Source organism: Mustelus asterias, chromosome 7 (assembly GCF_964213995.1).
Source record: "Mustelus asterias chromosome 7, sMusAst1.hap1.1, whole genome shotgun sequence".
Classification (NCBI taxonomy): domain Eukaryota; kingdom Metazoa; phylum Chordata; class Chondrichthyes; order Carcharhiniformes; family Triakidae; genus Mustelus; species Mustelus asterias.
In genome coordinates, this window is record NC_135807.1 from 31,674,351 (window position 1) to 31,688,010 (window position 13,660).

Genomic DNA, 13,660 nt, shown 5'->3' on the forward strand with positions numbered 1-13,660 from the left:
CTTTGCTGTCCAACACTAGAGCCTTGAGCATTTGATGGACACATTCTTTATTTAGCACTTTGATACAACTGAGTTACTTGCTAAGATACTTCAGAGGGTACTTAAGACTTAGTTATATGGGGCCTGGAGTCACATTTATGCCAATTGGGATAAAGGTCATTAGTGAACCATTTGGGCTGTTAAAACAATCCAACAACTTCATGCTTACTTTTACGGATACCAGCTTTTTATTTTCAGATTTTCTTTTAAGGAACTGAATTGAAATTCTCAAACTATCTTGGCAGGATTTGGCCTCTGGATAACCAGCCCTGTAATATTACCACAAGGCTACAGCTACAGAGGGGGGGGGGAGAGAGAGGGGGGGGGGAGAGAGGGGGGGGGGGGAGAGAGGGGGGGGGAGAGAGGGGGGGAGGGGGGGGGAGAGAGGGGGGGGGAGAGAGGGGGAGGGGTGAGGATAGGGGAGGGGCGAGGATAGGGGGGGGCGAGGATAGGGGGGGGGTGCCTAAAATAGGAATTGTCCATTCATCAGCATTGAATCCCTCACTTGAGGCCATAAATGCACCCCACAAAAAGGTAGGAATTAAATAAAAATAAAATGAAACTAAACTCACCTACAGAAACATGCATTAATATGCCTGTCCTTAATGAGTTATCCTTTGAATAGAAAACTGACCAATGTTAGAGCGCTCTCCTTCACACTGTAGACACAATGAAGGCAGTCTCAGTGCTTACTGGGAACTTAAGAGCATATCATAGGGTCAATGTGCTCCACCCAACAAATAAATTCAGCAAACTCTATCATAAACACATATTGGGCATTATTTTGGCTCGAGAGAGTCATTCTCAAATATTAATACTAATACAGCATGAAGCACCTTCTCATAGAGATCAGCTATTTGCTCATATTCACCTGACAGGCACCAGTCTCTGGCATTGTTCCTAAAATCTTTAGTCATCAGCGAAGTATCACTATCAACGTGTAAAACGTCAAAGGAGGTTATTGTGGGATCGAGGACCGGAGACACCTTGAGGATGTGCCAGTTATCCATTGACACTGCAACCAAATCATAAGATTAAAATCAATGATAATCGAAAAATACATTGACCGTGTCACAAAACGTAAATATAATGCTTTCAACCCTAAGGGGTGTAGAGGATGGTGTGTGACGCCTTTCACCTTGCTCTCGTTAACGATAAAGGTCTTCTCAGTTCTACATGCGTAATGGATGAAAGCATGGTATATTGTGACATAAAAGGTAAAGGAAGAGAGAGAGGGAAAGGAGAGGGTTAATCCAAAAAGAAAATTGCCAGAAAACAGTCGAGAGATGTATATGAGCAGAGACTGCTGATCACAATCCTGAATGATAACAAGCTCACTGGGAACTGTTTAATCACAAGATGTGGTATTTGCTGTGATGTTATACTTCAACACCATCACAACAGAACCGATCACATTTGGAGCTGGAGATAACCTCACCATGAGGTGGGGTCCATTGTGCCATGTTGCGAAGAATAACATGAGATTAGTTGACCAACCAGCAGGATGGGTCCGAGAGATGAGTTAATCAACAGTACAATACCACTGATCAGCTGAATTCCAGTGGCTGTGGTCACGCACTAAGAAGGGAAGGCTGGAGACCAAGGGTGGGATTTTACAGCCTTGCTTGGGTGAGACCGGCAATTCCTACCCGAGGTTAATGGAGATTTCTGTTGTCAAACTCTGGCCTGTGCCAATTTTGTGACGGGCGAGATTCTGGAGTTCCGGCCCAAGCAAAGCAGGAGAACCCAGACTAACATTCCAGGAGCTGACCCGAAGTTGGACTTCATTAGCAAATAACTTCAACCTGAGGACAGACGGGTGATATCACACACATAAGAAAGCATGTGGTTTATGTAATTGGGATAGTTAGTGATTAAGCAGACTTTAAGTAAAATAAAGCATTGTGACTGTTTAAGTTGGGTGCCATGGTGGCACAATGGTTAACACAGCTGCCTCACAGCGCCAGGGACCCGGGTTCAATTCCAGCCTTGGGTAACTGTGTGGGGTCTGCACACTCTCCCCGTGTCTGCGTGGGTTTCCTCCGGGTGCTCCAGTTTCCTTTCACTCCGAAGATGTGCGGGTTAGGTTGATTGGCCAGGCTAAATTGAGTCTAAGGCCATTAATAGCCATTTAAGTGCTTCATTCTGCTTCTGCTGTTAACTTACTCAAGGCAGGGGGCAGTCCACATCAGATGGGAAGCCCAGCTGCTTTTTCTGCAAGGATCAGTGTTGAACACGGGGGGGCGGGGGCGGGGGGGCGGGAGCTGTGCTCAATGGAGGCACCCCTTTCCCAAGCTCACACCCATCCTTTAACTCTTCACCTTCCACCCCCTTAGGCTGGAATTTTACCGCTCTGCCCACCACGGGACAGACAATGGGGAGAGGGACAGATAATGGGAAGGGCCATTGACCTCGGGTGGGAAATTATGGTTTTGGGATGGGTGAATAAAGAACAAAGAACAGTACAGCACAGGAAACAGGCCCTTCGGCCCTCCAAGCCTGTGCCGTTCCTTGGTCCAACTAGACCATTCGTTTGTATCCCTCCATTCCCAGACTGTTCATGTGACTATCCAGGTAAGTCTTAAACGATGCCAGCATGTCTGCCTCCACCACCCTACTTGACAGCGCATTCCAGGCCTCCACCACTCTCTGTGTAAAAAACGTTAGAGTGAGGTTGTAAAATCCCACCCTAAGTGTCAGGGGGATTAGCCGGGTGAGTACTTAGGGTTATGGGGAATGAGCCAGGGTGGAATTGCTGGTGGTGCAGGTTTGATGGACCAAATGGCCTCCTTCTGCACTGTAGGGATTCTATGATTATGCATCTTGGTTATTACTCGATGTCACTGGCAAGCGCATAGCATGTGCTGTTAGACACAGGACAATACCAGTCTTTGTCATCCTGCAGCCAGGTCTCTGCAACTGGTATCAGATCATACATATTTATTTCTATTTGTGCTGGCAATCCATCTGTTTTGTTATGAATGTAACATGAATTCAGATACAGAGCCTTTAGTTCTGTCTATTATTTCTTTTTGGAACCTTTATCTCTATCTGCTGATTGTTGCCTAGATTAGTACATTCTGTCCCTGCCTGTGATGCTCCGATTATAATTTCCCATATGCCTACCTTGGTCTTTTGCCTTGGCTTCTCTGCTTAATTCATTACATCTTCTCAAACTTGATCTCTTGCCCCCCACTATTTAGTTTAAATCCCTCTCTCCTGCCCGAGTTACACGACTCACCAGAGTTTTCATCCCAGCAGAGTTCAGATGAAAACCATTCCAACAGCACAGTTCCAACGCTAAATTGACTCTAAGGCCAGAATTTTACCGCTCTTCCCGGCACGGGCGTCGGAGCTGGCGAGGGACAGACAATGGGAAGGTCCGTTGACCTCGGGTGGGAAGTTACGGTTTCGGGACGAGCAAGGCTGTAAAATCCCACCCTCAGTGCAAGGGGGATTAGCAGGGTAAGTCAAATTCCCCAATTCTGGTGTCAGTGTCCCATGAGTCAAAACCCATTTCTCCCACACTAATCTTCGAGCTATATAAATGAGCTATATAAATGAGATATTGAGCAGTTTAGACCTATACTCTCTGGAATTTAGAAGAATGAGGGGAGATCAAATTGAGGTATACAAGATGATAAGAGGTATGGATAAAGTAGACATGGAGCAGATGCTTCTGCTGGTGGGGCATTCTTGGACAAGAGGTCATAGTCTTAGGATAAGGGGTGGCAAATTTAAAACAGAGTTGAGGCGAAACTACCTCTCCCAAAGGGTTGTGAATCTGTGGAATTCGCTATCCCAAAGTGCGGTGGATGCTGGGACAATGAGTAAATTTAATGAGGAGTTAGACAGATTTTTAATTGGTAATGGGTTGAAGGGTTATGGGGAGAAGGCAGGAAAATAGGGATGAGGAGCATATCAGCCATGATTGAATGGCAGAGTGGACTTGATGGGCCAAATGACTTAATTCTGCTCCTATATCTTATGAACTTATGAACTCTCTACTGTGATTTACCCTATGCCAATTTGCTTGTGGCTCAGGTAGTAATCCAGAAATTATTACCTTTTGAGGTTCTGCTTCTTATTTTAGCCCCTAACTGTTCATACTTCCTCAGCACACCCTCATTCCTAGTTCTACATATGTCCATGGTACCTATGTGGATCATGACCACTGGATTCTCCCCCTCCCACTGCAAGTTCCTCTGCAGCCCAGAGAAGATGTCCCGAATCCTGGCACTGGGCAGGCAACACTGTACTCCTGCTCACGACTGCAGAGGACTGTGTCTATCCTCCTGACTATACTGTCCCCAACTACCATAATATACCTACTAACTCCACCTGCTTGAATGGCTTCTTGTATCATGGTTCCAAGGTCATTTTATTCACCCACCCTGCAGCCGCCACTTTCATTCACATAGGCTGCAAGAACCTCTGACCTGTGGAGGATTGCAAAGGGTGAGGCTCCTCCACCTTTTGGGTCCCCTTACCTGCCTCACCGACAGCCACACCCTCCTGTCCCTGACCACTGACCAAATCAGAAGACCCTATCCTAAGAACTTTGCACAGTAACTTCATTGCAGTGTTAATGTGAGCCTACTTGTGACATGAATAAATAAACTTTAAACTTGAAAGGGGTATGACTACCTGCCTGTACAAAGTGTCCAGGTAACTTACCCCTTCCTGCGGTGTCTCCAGCTCTGTCTCCAGCTCAATGACTCTGAGCTGAAGTTCCTCAAGCCTCAGGCAGTTCCTGCAATCATGTTTGCCCTGGACCCATGTGTCCAGGAACACCCACATTCAGCAGCTGCAACACATCACCTGCTCTGCTATCTATATTATATGGTTGTAGAGCTAGGTTCCAGCAGTGACCAGTGTGAATACTACATCCAGGTTACAGAGCCACTTCCAAGGTATGTCTGGGGTATCGAAGGGACTTGGCTAACAGATCCCAGTGAGGAGTGGGGGCCGGACTTGAGGGGCTGGGGGTGGAGGTGAAGGGTTAAAGAGTGGGTATGAGCTTGGGAAAAGGGTGCCTCCATTGGGCACAGCGATAACCAAAATAAGGTCCCCCCCCCCACCATGTCCAACACTGGTCCTTGCAGCAAAAGCTGTTAGGCTTCCCACCTAGTGTGGACTATCCCCTGCCTTGGGTAAGTTAGCAGCAGAGGCAGAATGAGGCACTTAAATGGCTATTAACTGGCCACTTAAGGGTTTCAATAGATCCTAGGGCGGGCTTGCTTCCCCATCCACTGTACAATGGGAAACAGGTCGGATGGGCCGCAAGGTGGGAATGCCCGTGTTGCATTTTATGAGCCCCTCATCCCACTCCATCCCCATTTTCTAATACACTGGGTGGTGGGGGCCAGGCATAAAATCCAGACCATTATTTCCATTATGGAGGATCCAAAACCAGGGGCCATAAGTGCAAGATAATTATTAATGTTATCTCTGAAAATGCAGCTGTGTATAAGAATTTCCTTACACATCTTAATGTGCTCAATCCCACGCTCAAAATCACTTTTGAAATGAAGCAGTCTAACGAGCTCCCATCCCTCCACATACTGATTCAGAAGCCAGTGGCTTCTCTGCTACTGTCAACCGCAAGCCTACCTTCACTGGTCAATCTGCATGGATTCCTACAGCTCCATGCACCAGAAGATTAGCCTCATCAACAAATTCATAAATAGGGCCTGGGCCATTTGCTCACTGTAGAAGCTTGATGCTGAAATAGGGTGTATTAAAGCTATCCTGCAGGATAATGGCAACCCATTATCATTTCATTTCTCACTGTGCATCACACATATACATAGATTGGAGGCTTGGGCACAGAGATGGCAGATGGATGTGAGGTGATGCATTTTGGAGGATCAAATTTAGGTGTGAATTATACTGCAAAAAGCAGAACCCTTAGGAACATTAACATACAGAGGGATTTGGGCATGCAGGTCCACAGTTCCCTAAAAGTGGCAACGCAGATGGCAAAGGTGATTAAGAAGGTATTTGGCATGCTTGCCTTCATCAGCCAGGGCATTGGGTTGGGAAATCATGTTGCAGCTATATAAAACTTTGGTTAGGCCACATTTGGGATATTGCGTGCAGTTCTGGTCACTACACTACCAGAAGGACGTGGAAGCTTTGGAGACAGTGCAAAGAAGGTTCACCAGGATGTTGCCTGGTCTTGAGGGTGTTGGCTATCAGGAGAGGTTGAATAAACTAAGATTGTTTTAACTGGAAAGAAGAAGGCTGAGGGGAGACCTTATAGAGGTCTACAAAATTATGAGGGGCATAGACAGGGTGGATAGTCAGAGGCTTTTTCCCAGGATGGGGGTGACAATTACAAGGGGGCACAGGTTCAAGATAAGAGGGGGAAAGTTTAAGGAAGATGTGCAGGTGACGTTTTTCACACAAAGTGGTGGGCGCTTGGAACGCACTGCCAAGGGAGGTGGTGGAAGCAGGCACATTAGTGACATTTAAGAAGCATCTGGATGGGTACATGAATAGGGAGGGAATAGAGGGAAACAGACCGAGTAAGGACAAAAGGTTTTTTTAGGATTATTTAGGGCATCATGATTGGTACAGGCTTGGAGGGCCGAAGGGCCTGTTCCTGTGCTGTACTTTTCTTTGTTCATCTTAATGGTTCTAAGGCCACCACGTTTGAGCCTGAAAAGTGCAAAATATAATTCAATTTATCCTGGCAGAGTAAGGTGTCTCAAAAACATGAGCAACAGGTGAAGCTAGATGTTTCACACTGCTGTTGTGCAGTAGCAACATGAGTGGTATTTCCACTGACAAAATGTCCAGCCAAAAATGCATTCTGCCTACCCTGAAGGACAACAATTCAGGATAGGACTGGATCTTGAACTTCCTAACTCACAGACCACAATCAGAAAGGATATGCAACAACACCTCCTCCACGATTATCCTCAACACCGGTATCCCACAAGTCTGTGTTCTCAGCCCCCTACTATACTCCTTATACACCTATGACTGTATGGCCAAATTCCCCTCCAATTTGATTTTCAAGTTTGCTGACGACACCACCATAGTGGGTCGGATCTCAAACAATGATGAGACAGAGTACAGGAATGAGATAGAGAATCTGGTGAACTGGTGCGGCAACAATAATCACTCCCTCAATGTCAACAAAATGAAGGAGATTGTCATCGACTTCAGGAAGCGTAGAAGAAGAAAATGCCCCTCTCTACATCAATGGGAACGAAGTAGAAAGGGTCGAGAGCTTCAAGTTTTTAGGTGTCCAGATCACCAAAAACCTGTCCTGGTCCCCCCATGCTGACACTATAGTTAAGAGAGCCCACTGGCACTCTACTTTCTCAGAAGATCAAGGAAATTTGGCATGTCAGCTACGATTCTCACCAACTTTTACAGATGCACCATAGAAAGCATCTGGTTGTATCACAACTTGGTAAGGCTCCTGCTCTGCCCAAGACCGCAAGGAACTACAAATGGTCGTGAATGTAGCCTAATCCATCACGCAAACCAGCTTCCCATCCATTGTCTCTGTCTACACTTCCCGCTGCCTCGGCAAGCAGCCAGCATAATTAAGGACCCCACGCACCCCGGACATTTTCTCTTCCACCCTCTTCCGTCGGGAAAAAGATACAGAAGTCTGAGGTCATGTACCAACCAACTCAAGAACAGCTTCTTCCCTGCTGCTGTCAAACTTTTGAATGGACTTACCTTGCATTAAGTTGATCTTTCTCTACGCCCTAGCTATGACTGTAACACTACATTCTGCACTCTCTCATTTCCTTCTCTATGAACGGTATGTTTTGTCTGTATAGCGCACAAGAAACAATACTTTTCACTGTATGTTAATACATGTGACAATAAAAAATCAAATCAAATCAAACAACCGGTTAATTCCTAGTTTGAGCTTTTGCTGGAGTTACAAATTTTGATGGGAGCAGATAACCATAGCTCAATTGAGAAATAAGGCTCAATAAACATATGTGTCCCACACCTACAATGGGGGAATAGATAATTGCCTGATGACGATGGAAGGAGCTCAGCTCCAATGTGATGTAAATGCAAGGATCAGGGGTGTCAGCCTGGCCTTCTTGAGGTCAAACATCAGAAGGAAATAGGCAACTTGTGTCTATCAAGGAAAGCCCTTGTTTTTTTTTAAAGAAAGGAAATATCAAAGAGGAGATGATAAGTTGATAATCTGAACCAAAAGTTTGGAGTATGGCCAAATTTGGGATAGGAACAGAAATGGCATAATTGGGAGCAGAAATCCGAGGAAACCATTGTTACTGCAGGCAGTCAAGGAAGTCGGCAGGGTCTAGACAACTCCACTGAGGGGCCTACAAGTTGGCAGGGTCTGGTCAACTCCACCAAGGGACCTACAATGCCAATGGAAGCATTAAGTTAGGATATGGAGTTAGGTATTAAGTTAGGAGACAGGGTGGGGGGCGGGGGAGGGGGAAGGAGGTGGTTAGCCTCCAATGGGACAGAGTTCCAGGTAATGTAACTAGTTGTGACAGTTTTTTGTGACTGCTGAGTGCAAACATCCTCTGAGCCCTGTGGGTAATTGAACAAAGCGATTGTGAATTATCAGATGAATATGTCTCGCTGGTCATTTTGTTCAAGCCATACACTTGTGAATCTGATGTCATGATTTTGAGTGCGGGGAGGTTCTAAGGGAGAAAGGGAATCTCCCTTAGACCCAACAAATGAATAATGTGGTATAAGAACTTCAGTGCCAATGTAACTCCAGCTATGAGAGTCAGTTGACCCAATGATTAACAGATCATATCAAATTCGACTGTTCGCAATAGGCAGAGTGATGACTGTACTTAACCAACCAATGTTTGCAAAACTCAGAATATAGTGCTGAATGTTAGAAGATAAGAATTAGGAGCACGGGTTGAGCCTACTCCACCATTCGATAAGATCATGGCTGATCTAATTGTGGCTTCAACTACACTTTTCTTTTAGATTTAAACCTCTTTTTTGTCTTACCTAATAACCATGGGAATAGCTCTGTTCATTGGCTAGAGCTAAAAAACCTAGTGGTATGGTATTGGCTGAATGCTGCCTTTGTGACTGTTAAAATGAAGTCCTTTCCGCCATAAAAAAAACCATAATGCTATTTAAAGTAAAGTGGTGGAGTTCTCCTGGCTAATATGCATCCATTAATTAACATCAGTTCTTATTATTCAGCGAGACCTTGGTGTTCTCTTGCATTAGTCGCTGAAAGTAAGCATATAGGTACATCAGGCTGTAAAGAAGGCAGATGGTATGTTGGCCTTCACAGCAACAGGATTTGAGTAGAGGGATAGAGATGTTTTGCTGCAATTGTATAAGGCATTGGTGGAAATTAGATATAGCTCTTGGGATATGGGAGTGAAGGGGGGGTATCAGGATATTGAATTTGATGATCAACCATGATCATAATGAATGACAGACCAGGTTCGAAGGGCCGAATGGCCTCCTCCTGCTTCTAGTTTCTATGTTTCTATCACCAAAACAGATAATTTGGCCTTGCTCTTTGTAGGACTTTGCTGTGTGAAAGTTGGATATCACATTTTATACATTATATCAGTGACTGTGCCTCAGAAAATATTTAATTGGTTCATAGCACTTTCGAACACCCTGAAGTTATGAAAGGCTGTATCGAAATGGAAGTCTTTCTTTCCCTTATATCATATAAATACTGTGGCTACAGGATCATGTCATAGGCAAGGAATCCTGCGGCAAGTAATTAATCTCCTGATCCCTCTCCAAAGCCTTTCCACCATCTACAAGGCACAAGTCAGGAATGTGATGGAATATTCTCCACTTGCACGGATGAGAACAACTCCAGCAGCACTCACTGGGCGGGATTTTATGGCCTTGCTCGAGACCAGAAAATCCCACTCGAGGTCAGTGGAGCTTCCCATTGTCTGCTCCTCACCCGTTCCGATTCCCATGGCGGGCAGGGTGGTAGAATTCCGGCAAAGAAGCTTGACACCATCCAAGACAAGAATGCCCATTTGATTGGAACCTCTTCCAAACATTCACTCTCTACACCGCCAATGCACTGTAGCAGCACTGTGTCCCATCCACAAGATGCTCTGCAGGAACTCACCAAGGCTCCTGTCAAACCCATGACAAAGACCATCTAAAAGGACAAGGGCAGCAGACACATGAGAACACCACCACCTGCATGTTCCATTCAAATCACTCACCATCCCGACTTGGAAATCGCCATTGCTTCACTGTCACTGGCTCACAATTCTGGGACTCCCTGCCTAACAGCCCTGTGGATGTACCTACATGGACTGCAGCGATTTAAGAAGGCAGCTTGCCACCACCTTCTTAAGGGCAATTAGGGATGGGCAATGGATGCTGGCCAGCCAGCTAGACCCACATCCCTTAAATGAATAGAAAGATGTGTCGTATATGATGGTACAGGACAGAGTATACAGATGACATTAATCTAGAGAGTATCCTTGTCTGCTAATCTCCAGTTCACTTCAAGTGAAGCCACATCATAGCCCAAGTGATTAAAATAAAGATTAGACTAGTGACCGACCACTCAGCAAAGAATAACAAATGCCTGGCCTGTGGTTATCTATCGCATGCAATGAATGCGCTTCATGATTTAGGGTGGGGGTGTATTCCAGGAAGCATGTGGTTTCCCTGTGAAAGGCAGAGTTGACAGCATTTGCTGTGGTACAGTGGGTGGGTGGGTTTTCTAGGGAACGTGTTTCATGTGGTTTTGCTAAGCTAGGGGACTATAATCAATGCTGGTCTAAAAATGGCGCTAGAATACTACAGAGGATCACGGTTTAAAATACAGGAACAAAGGAACATATATTACAAAGTTAGGCTGTTTAGCAACCCCCGCCAAGTCTGTTCTGCCATTTTCAGTTAGATCATGGCTGACTTGCGAACTAATGCTACGTATCACAGAGCTCTTAATAACAACAAAAATCCATCAATCTAAAATAAAACAATTGATCTAATCTTCAATTGCTATTGTAGAAAAGAGTTGCAAACTTCCATAATTTCACTCCTGAAAGTCTGGCACTAATTTCTAAGGAGCTGTAGCCCCAATGCGGATATAGTTTCTCTCTATCTACACTGTCAGTTTCTTGAAAACTTCAATCAAATCACCGCTGCCCTTTGAAATTCCAGTGAACAAAATCCTAGTTTGCATACTTTCTCCTCATATATTAATCCTTGGTCCAGGTACCATTCTTGTAAACATATGCTACACCCATCAATGGCTACTATATTTGTCCTGAGGTGTGGTGCCCAGAACTGCTTATATATTTCAAGAGTGATCTAACCAGAGCTTTGCATAGCTGAAGCATAATTTCTTCCCCTTATATTCTACACCTCTAGATACAAAGACCAGCACTCCATTAGTCTTTTGGATTATTTTGTGTATTTGAATGCCATTTCAGGGAGAAGGTTTATATTAAGGTAAATGGGCAGGACCTGGGGATGGTGAGGTGGGGGGACATGGGGTGGGGACACATGGGGTGGGGGCAGTGTAGTTCAGGTGGCCAGTGAGCTTGAATGGTGAGTACCGGGTGTAGTCAATGTGGGGTCAGGGGGATGGTCAATGATGGAGAGGAGGGGGGGGGGTGTGGGTTTGGATGATCAATGTGTGTGTGGGAGAGGTGGACAGGGAAGGAGGTGTAGACAGAGGAGGGAGGTGGTTGGGGGATGGTGTAGTCGGGTGGTGGATGTAGTCATGGGTGGGTGTAACCATAGAAAGAAGTCTCACAACACCAGGTTAAAGTCCAACAGGTTTATTTGGTAGCAAAATAAACCTGTTGGACTTTAACCTGGTGTTGTGAGACTTCTTACTGTGCTTACCCCAGTCCAACGCCGGCATCTCCACATCATGTAACCATAGAACCGTAGAACCATAGAAAATTACAGCCTTTTGGCCCTTCTTGTCTGTGCCGAACCATTTTTTGCCAAGTCCCACTGACCTGCACTTGGACCATATCCCTCCACACCCCTCTCATCCATGAACCCGTCCAAGTTTTTCTTAAATGTTAAAAGTGTTATGCATTTACCACTTTATCCGGCAGCTCATTCCACACTCCCACCACTCTCTGCGTGAAGAAGCCCTCCCTAATATTCCCTTTAAACTTTTCTCCTTTCACCCTTAACCCATGCCCTCTGGTTTTTTTCTCCCCTAGCCTCAGCGGAAAAAGCCTGCTTGCATTCACTCTATCTATACCCATCAAAATCTTATACACCTCTATCAAATCTCCCCTCAATCTTCTACGCTCCAGGGAATAAAGTCCCAACCTATTCAATCTCTCTCTGTAACTCAGCTTCTCAAGTCCCGGCAACATCCTTGTGAACCTTCTCTGCACTCCTTCAACCTTATTTACATCCTTCCTGTAACTAGGTGACCAAAACTGTACACAATACTCCATATTCGGCCTCACCAATGCCTTATATAACCTTACCATAACACTCCAACTTTTATGCTCGATACTCCGATTTATAAAGGCCAATGTACCAAAGGCACTCTTTACGACCCTATCCACCTGTGACGTCACTTTCAGGGAATTCTGTACCTGTATTCCCAGATCCCTCTGTTCAACTGCACTCTTCAGAGTCCTACCATTTACCCTGTATGTTCTACTTTGGTTTGTCCTTCCAAAGTGCAATATCTCACACTTGTCTGCGTTAAATTCCATTTGCCATTTTTCAGCCCATTTTTCTAGTTGGTCCAAATCCCTCTGCAAGCTTTGAAAACCTTCCTCACTGTCCACTACACCTCCAATCTTTGTATCATCAGCAAACTTGCTGATCCAATTTACCACATTATCATCCAGATCATTGATATAGATGACAAACAACAATGGACCCAACACCGATCCCTGCGGCACACCACTAGTCACAGGCCTCCACTCAGAGAAGCAATCCTCCACAACCACTCTCTGGCTTCTTCCATTGAGCCAGTATCATATCCAATTTCCTACCTCCCCATGTATACCTAGCGACTGAACCTTCCTAACTAACCTCCCATAAGGGACCTTGTCAAAGGCCTTGCTGAAATCCAGGTAGACAACATCCACCGCCTTCCCTTCATCCACTTTCCTGGTAACCTCCTCGAAAAACTCTAATAGATTGGTCAAACATGACCTACCACGCACAAAGCCATGTTGACTCTCCCTAATAAGTCCCTGTCTATCCAAATATTTGTAGATTCTATCCCTTATCACACCTTCCAATAACTTGCCCACCACCAACGTCAAACTTACTGGCCTATAATTTCCCGGATTTCTTTTGGAACCTTTTTTAAACAACGGAACAACATGAGCCACCCTGCAATCATCCGGCACCTCCCCCGTGAATACTGACATTTTAAATATGTGCCAGGGCCCCTGCAAGTTCAACACTAGCTTCCCTCAAGGTCCATGGGAATACCCTGTCCGGTCCTGGGGATTTATCCACTCTGATTTGCCTCAAGACAGCGAGCACCTCCTCCCCTTTAATCTGTAAAGGTTCCATGACCTCCCTACCTGTTTGTCCTCTTTCCGTAGACTCCATGCCCGTTTCCTCAGTAAATACGGATGCAAAAAAACCATTTAGTATCTCCCCCATCTCTTTTGGTTCCATACACAGTCTACCACTCTGG

General features: G+C 45.4%; 1 protein-coding gene across 1 annotated transcript in view; it reads right to left on the reverse strand.

Annotated features, from left to right (window-relative positions):
* tg (thyroglobulin) overlaps positions 1 to 13,660 on the reverse strand; it is a 387,985-nt gene that overhangs the window by 203,711 nt on the left and 170,614 nt on the right. Inside the window, exon 36 of the mRNA XM_078216995.1 lies at positions 911 to 1,054. Within this exon, the coding sequence (XP_078073121.1) occupies positions 911 to 1,054 (144 nt within the window). The remainder of the gene's footprint in view (positions 1 to 910; positions 1,055 to 13,660) is intronic.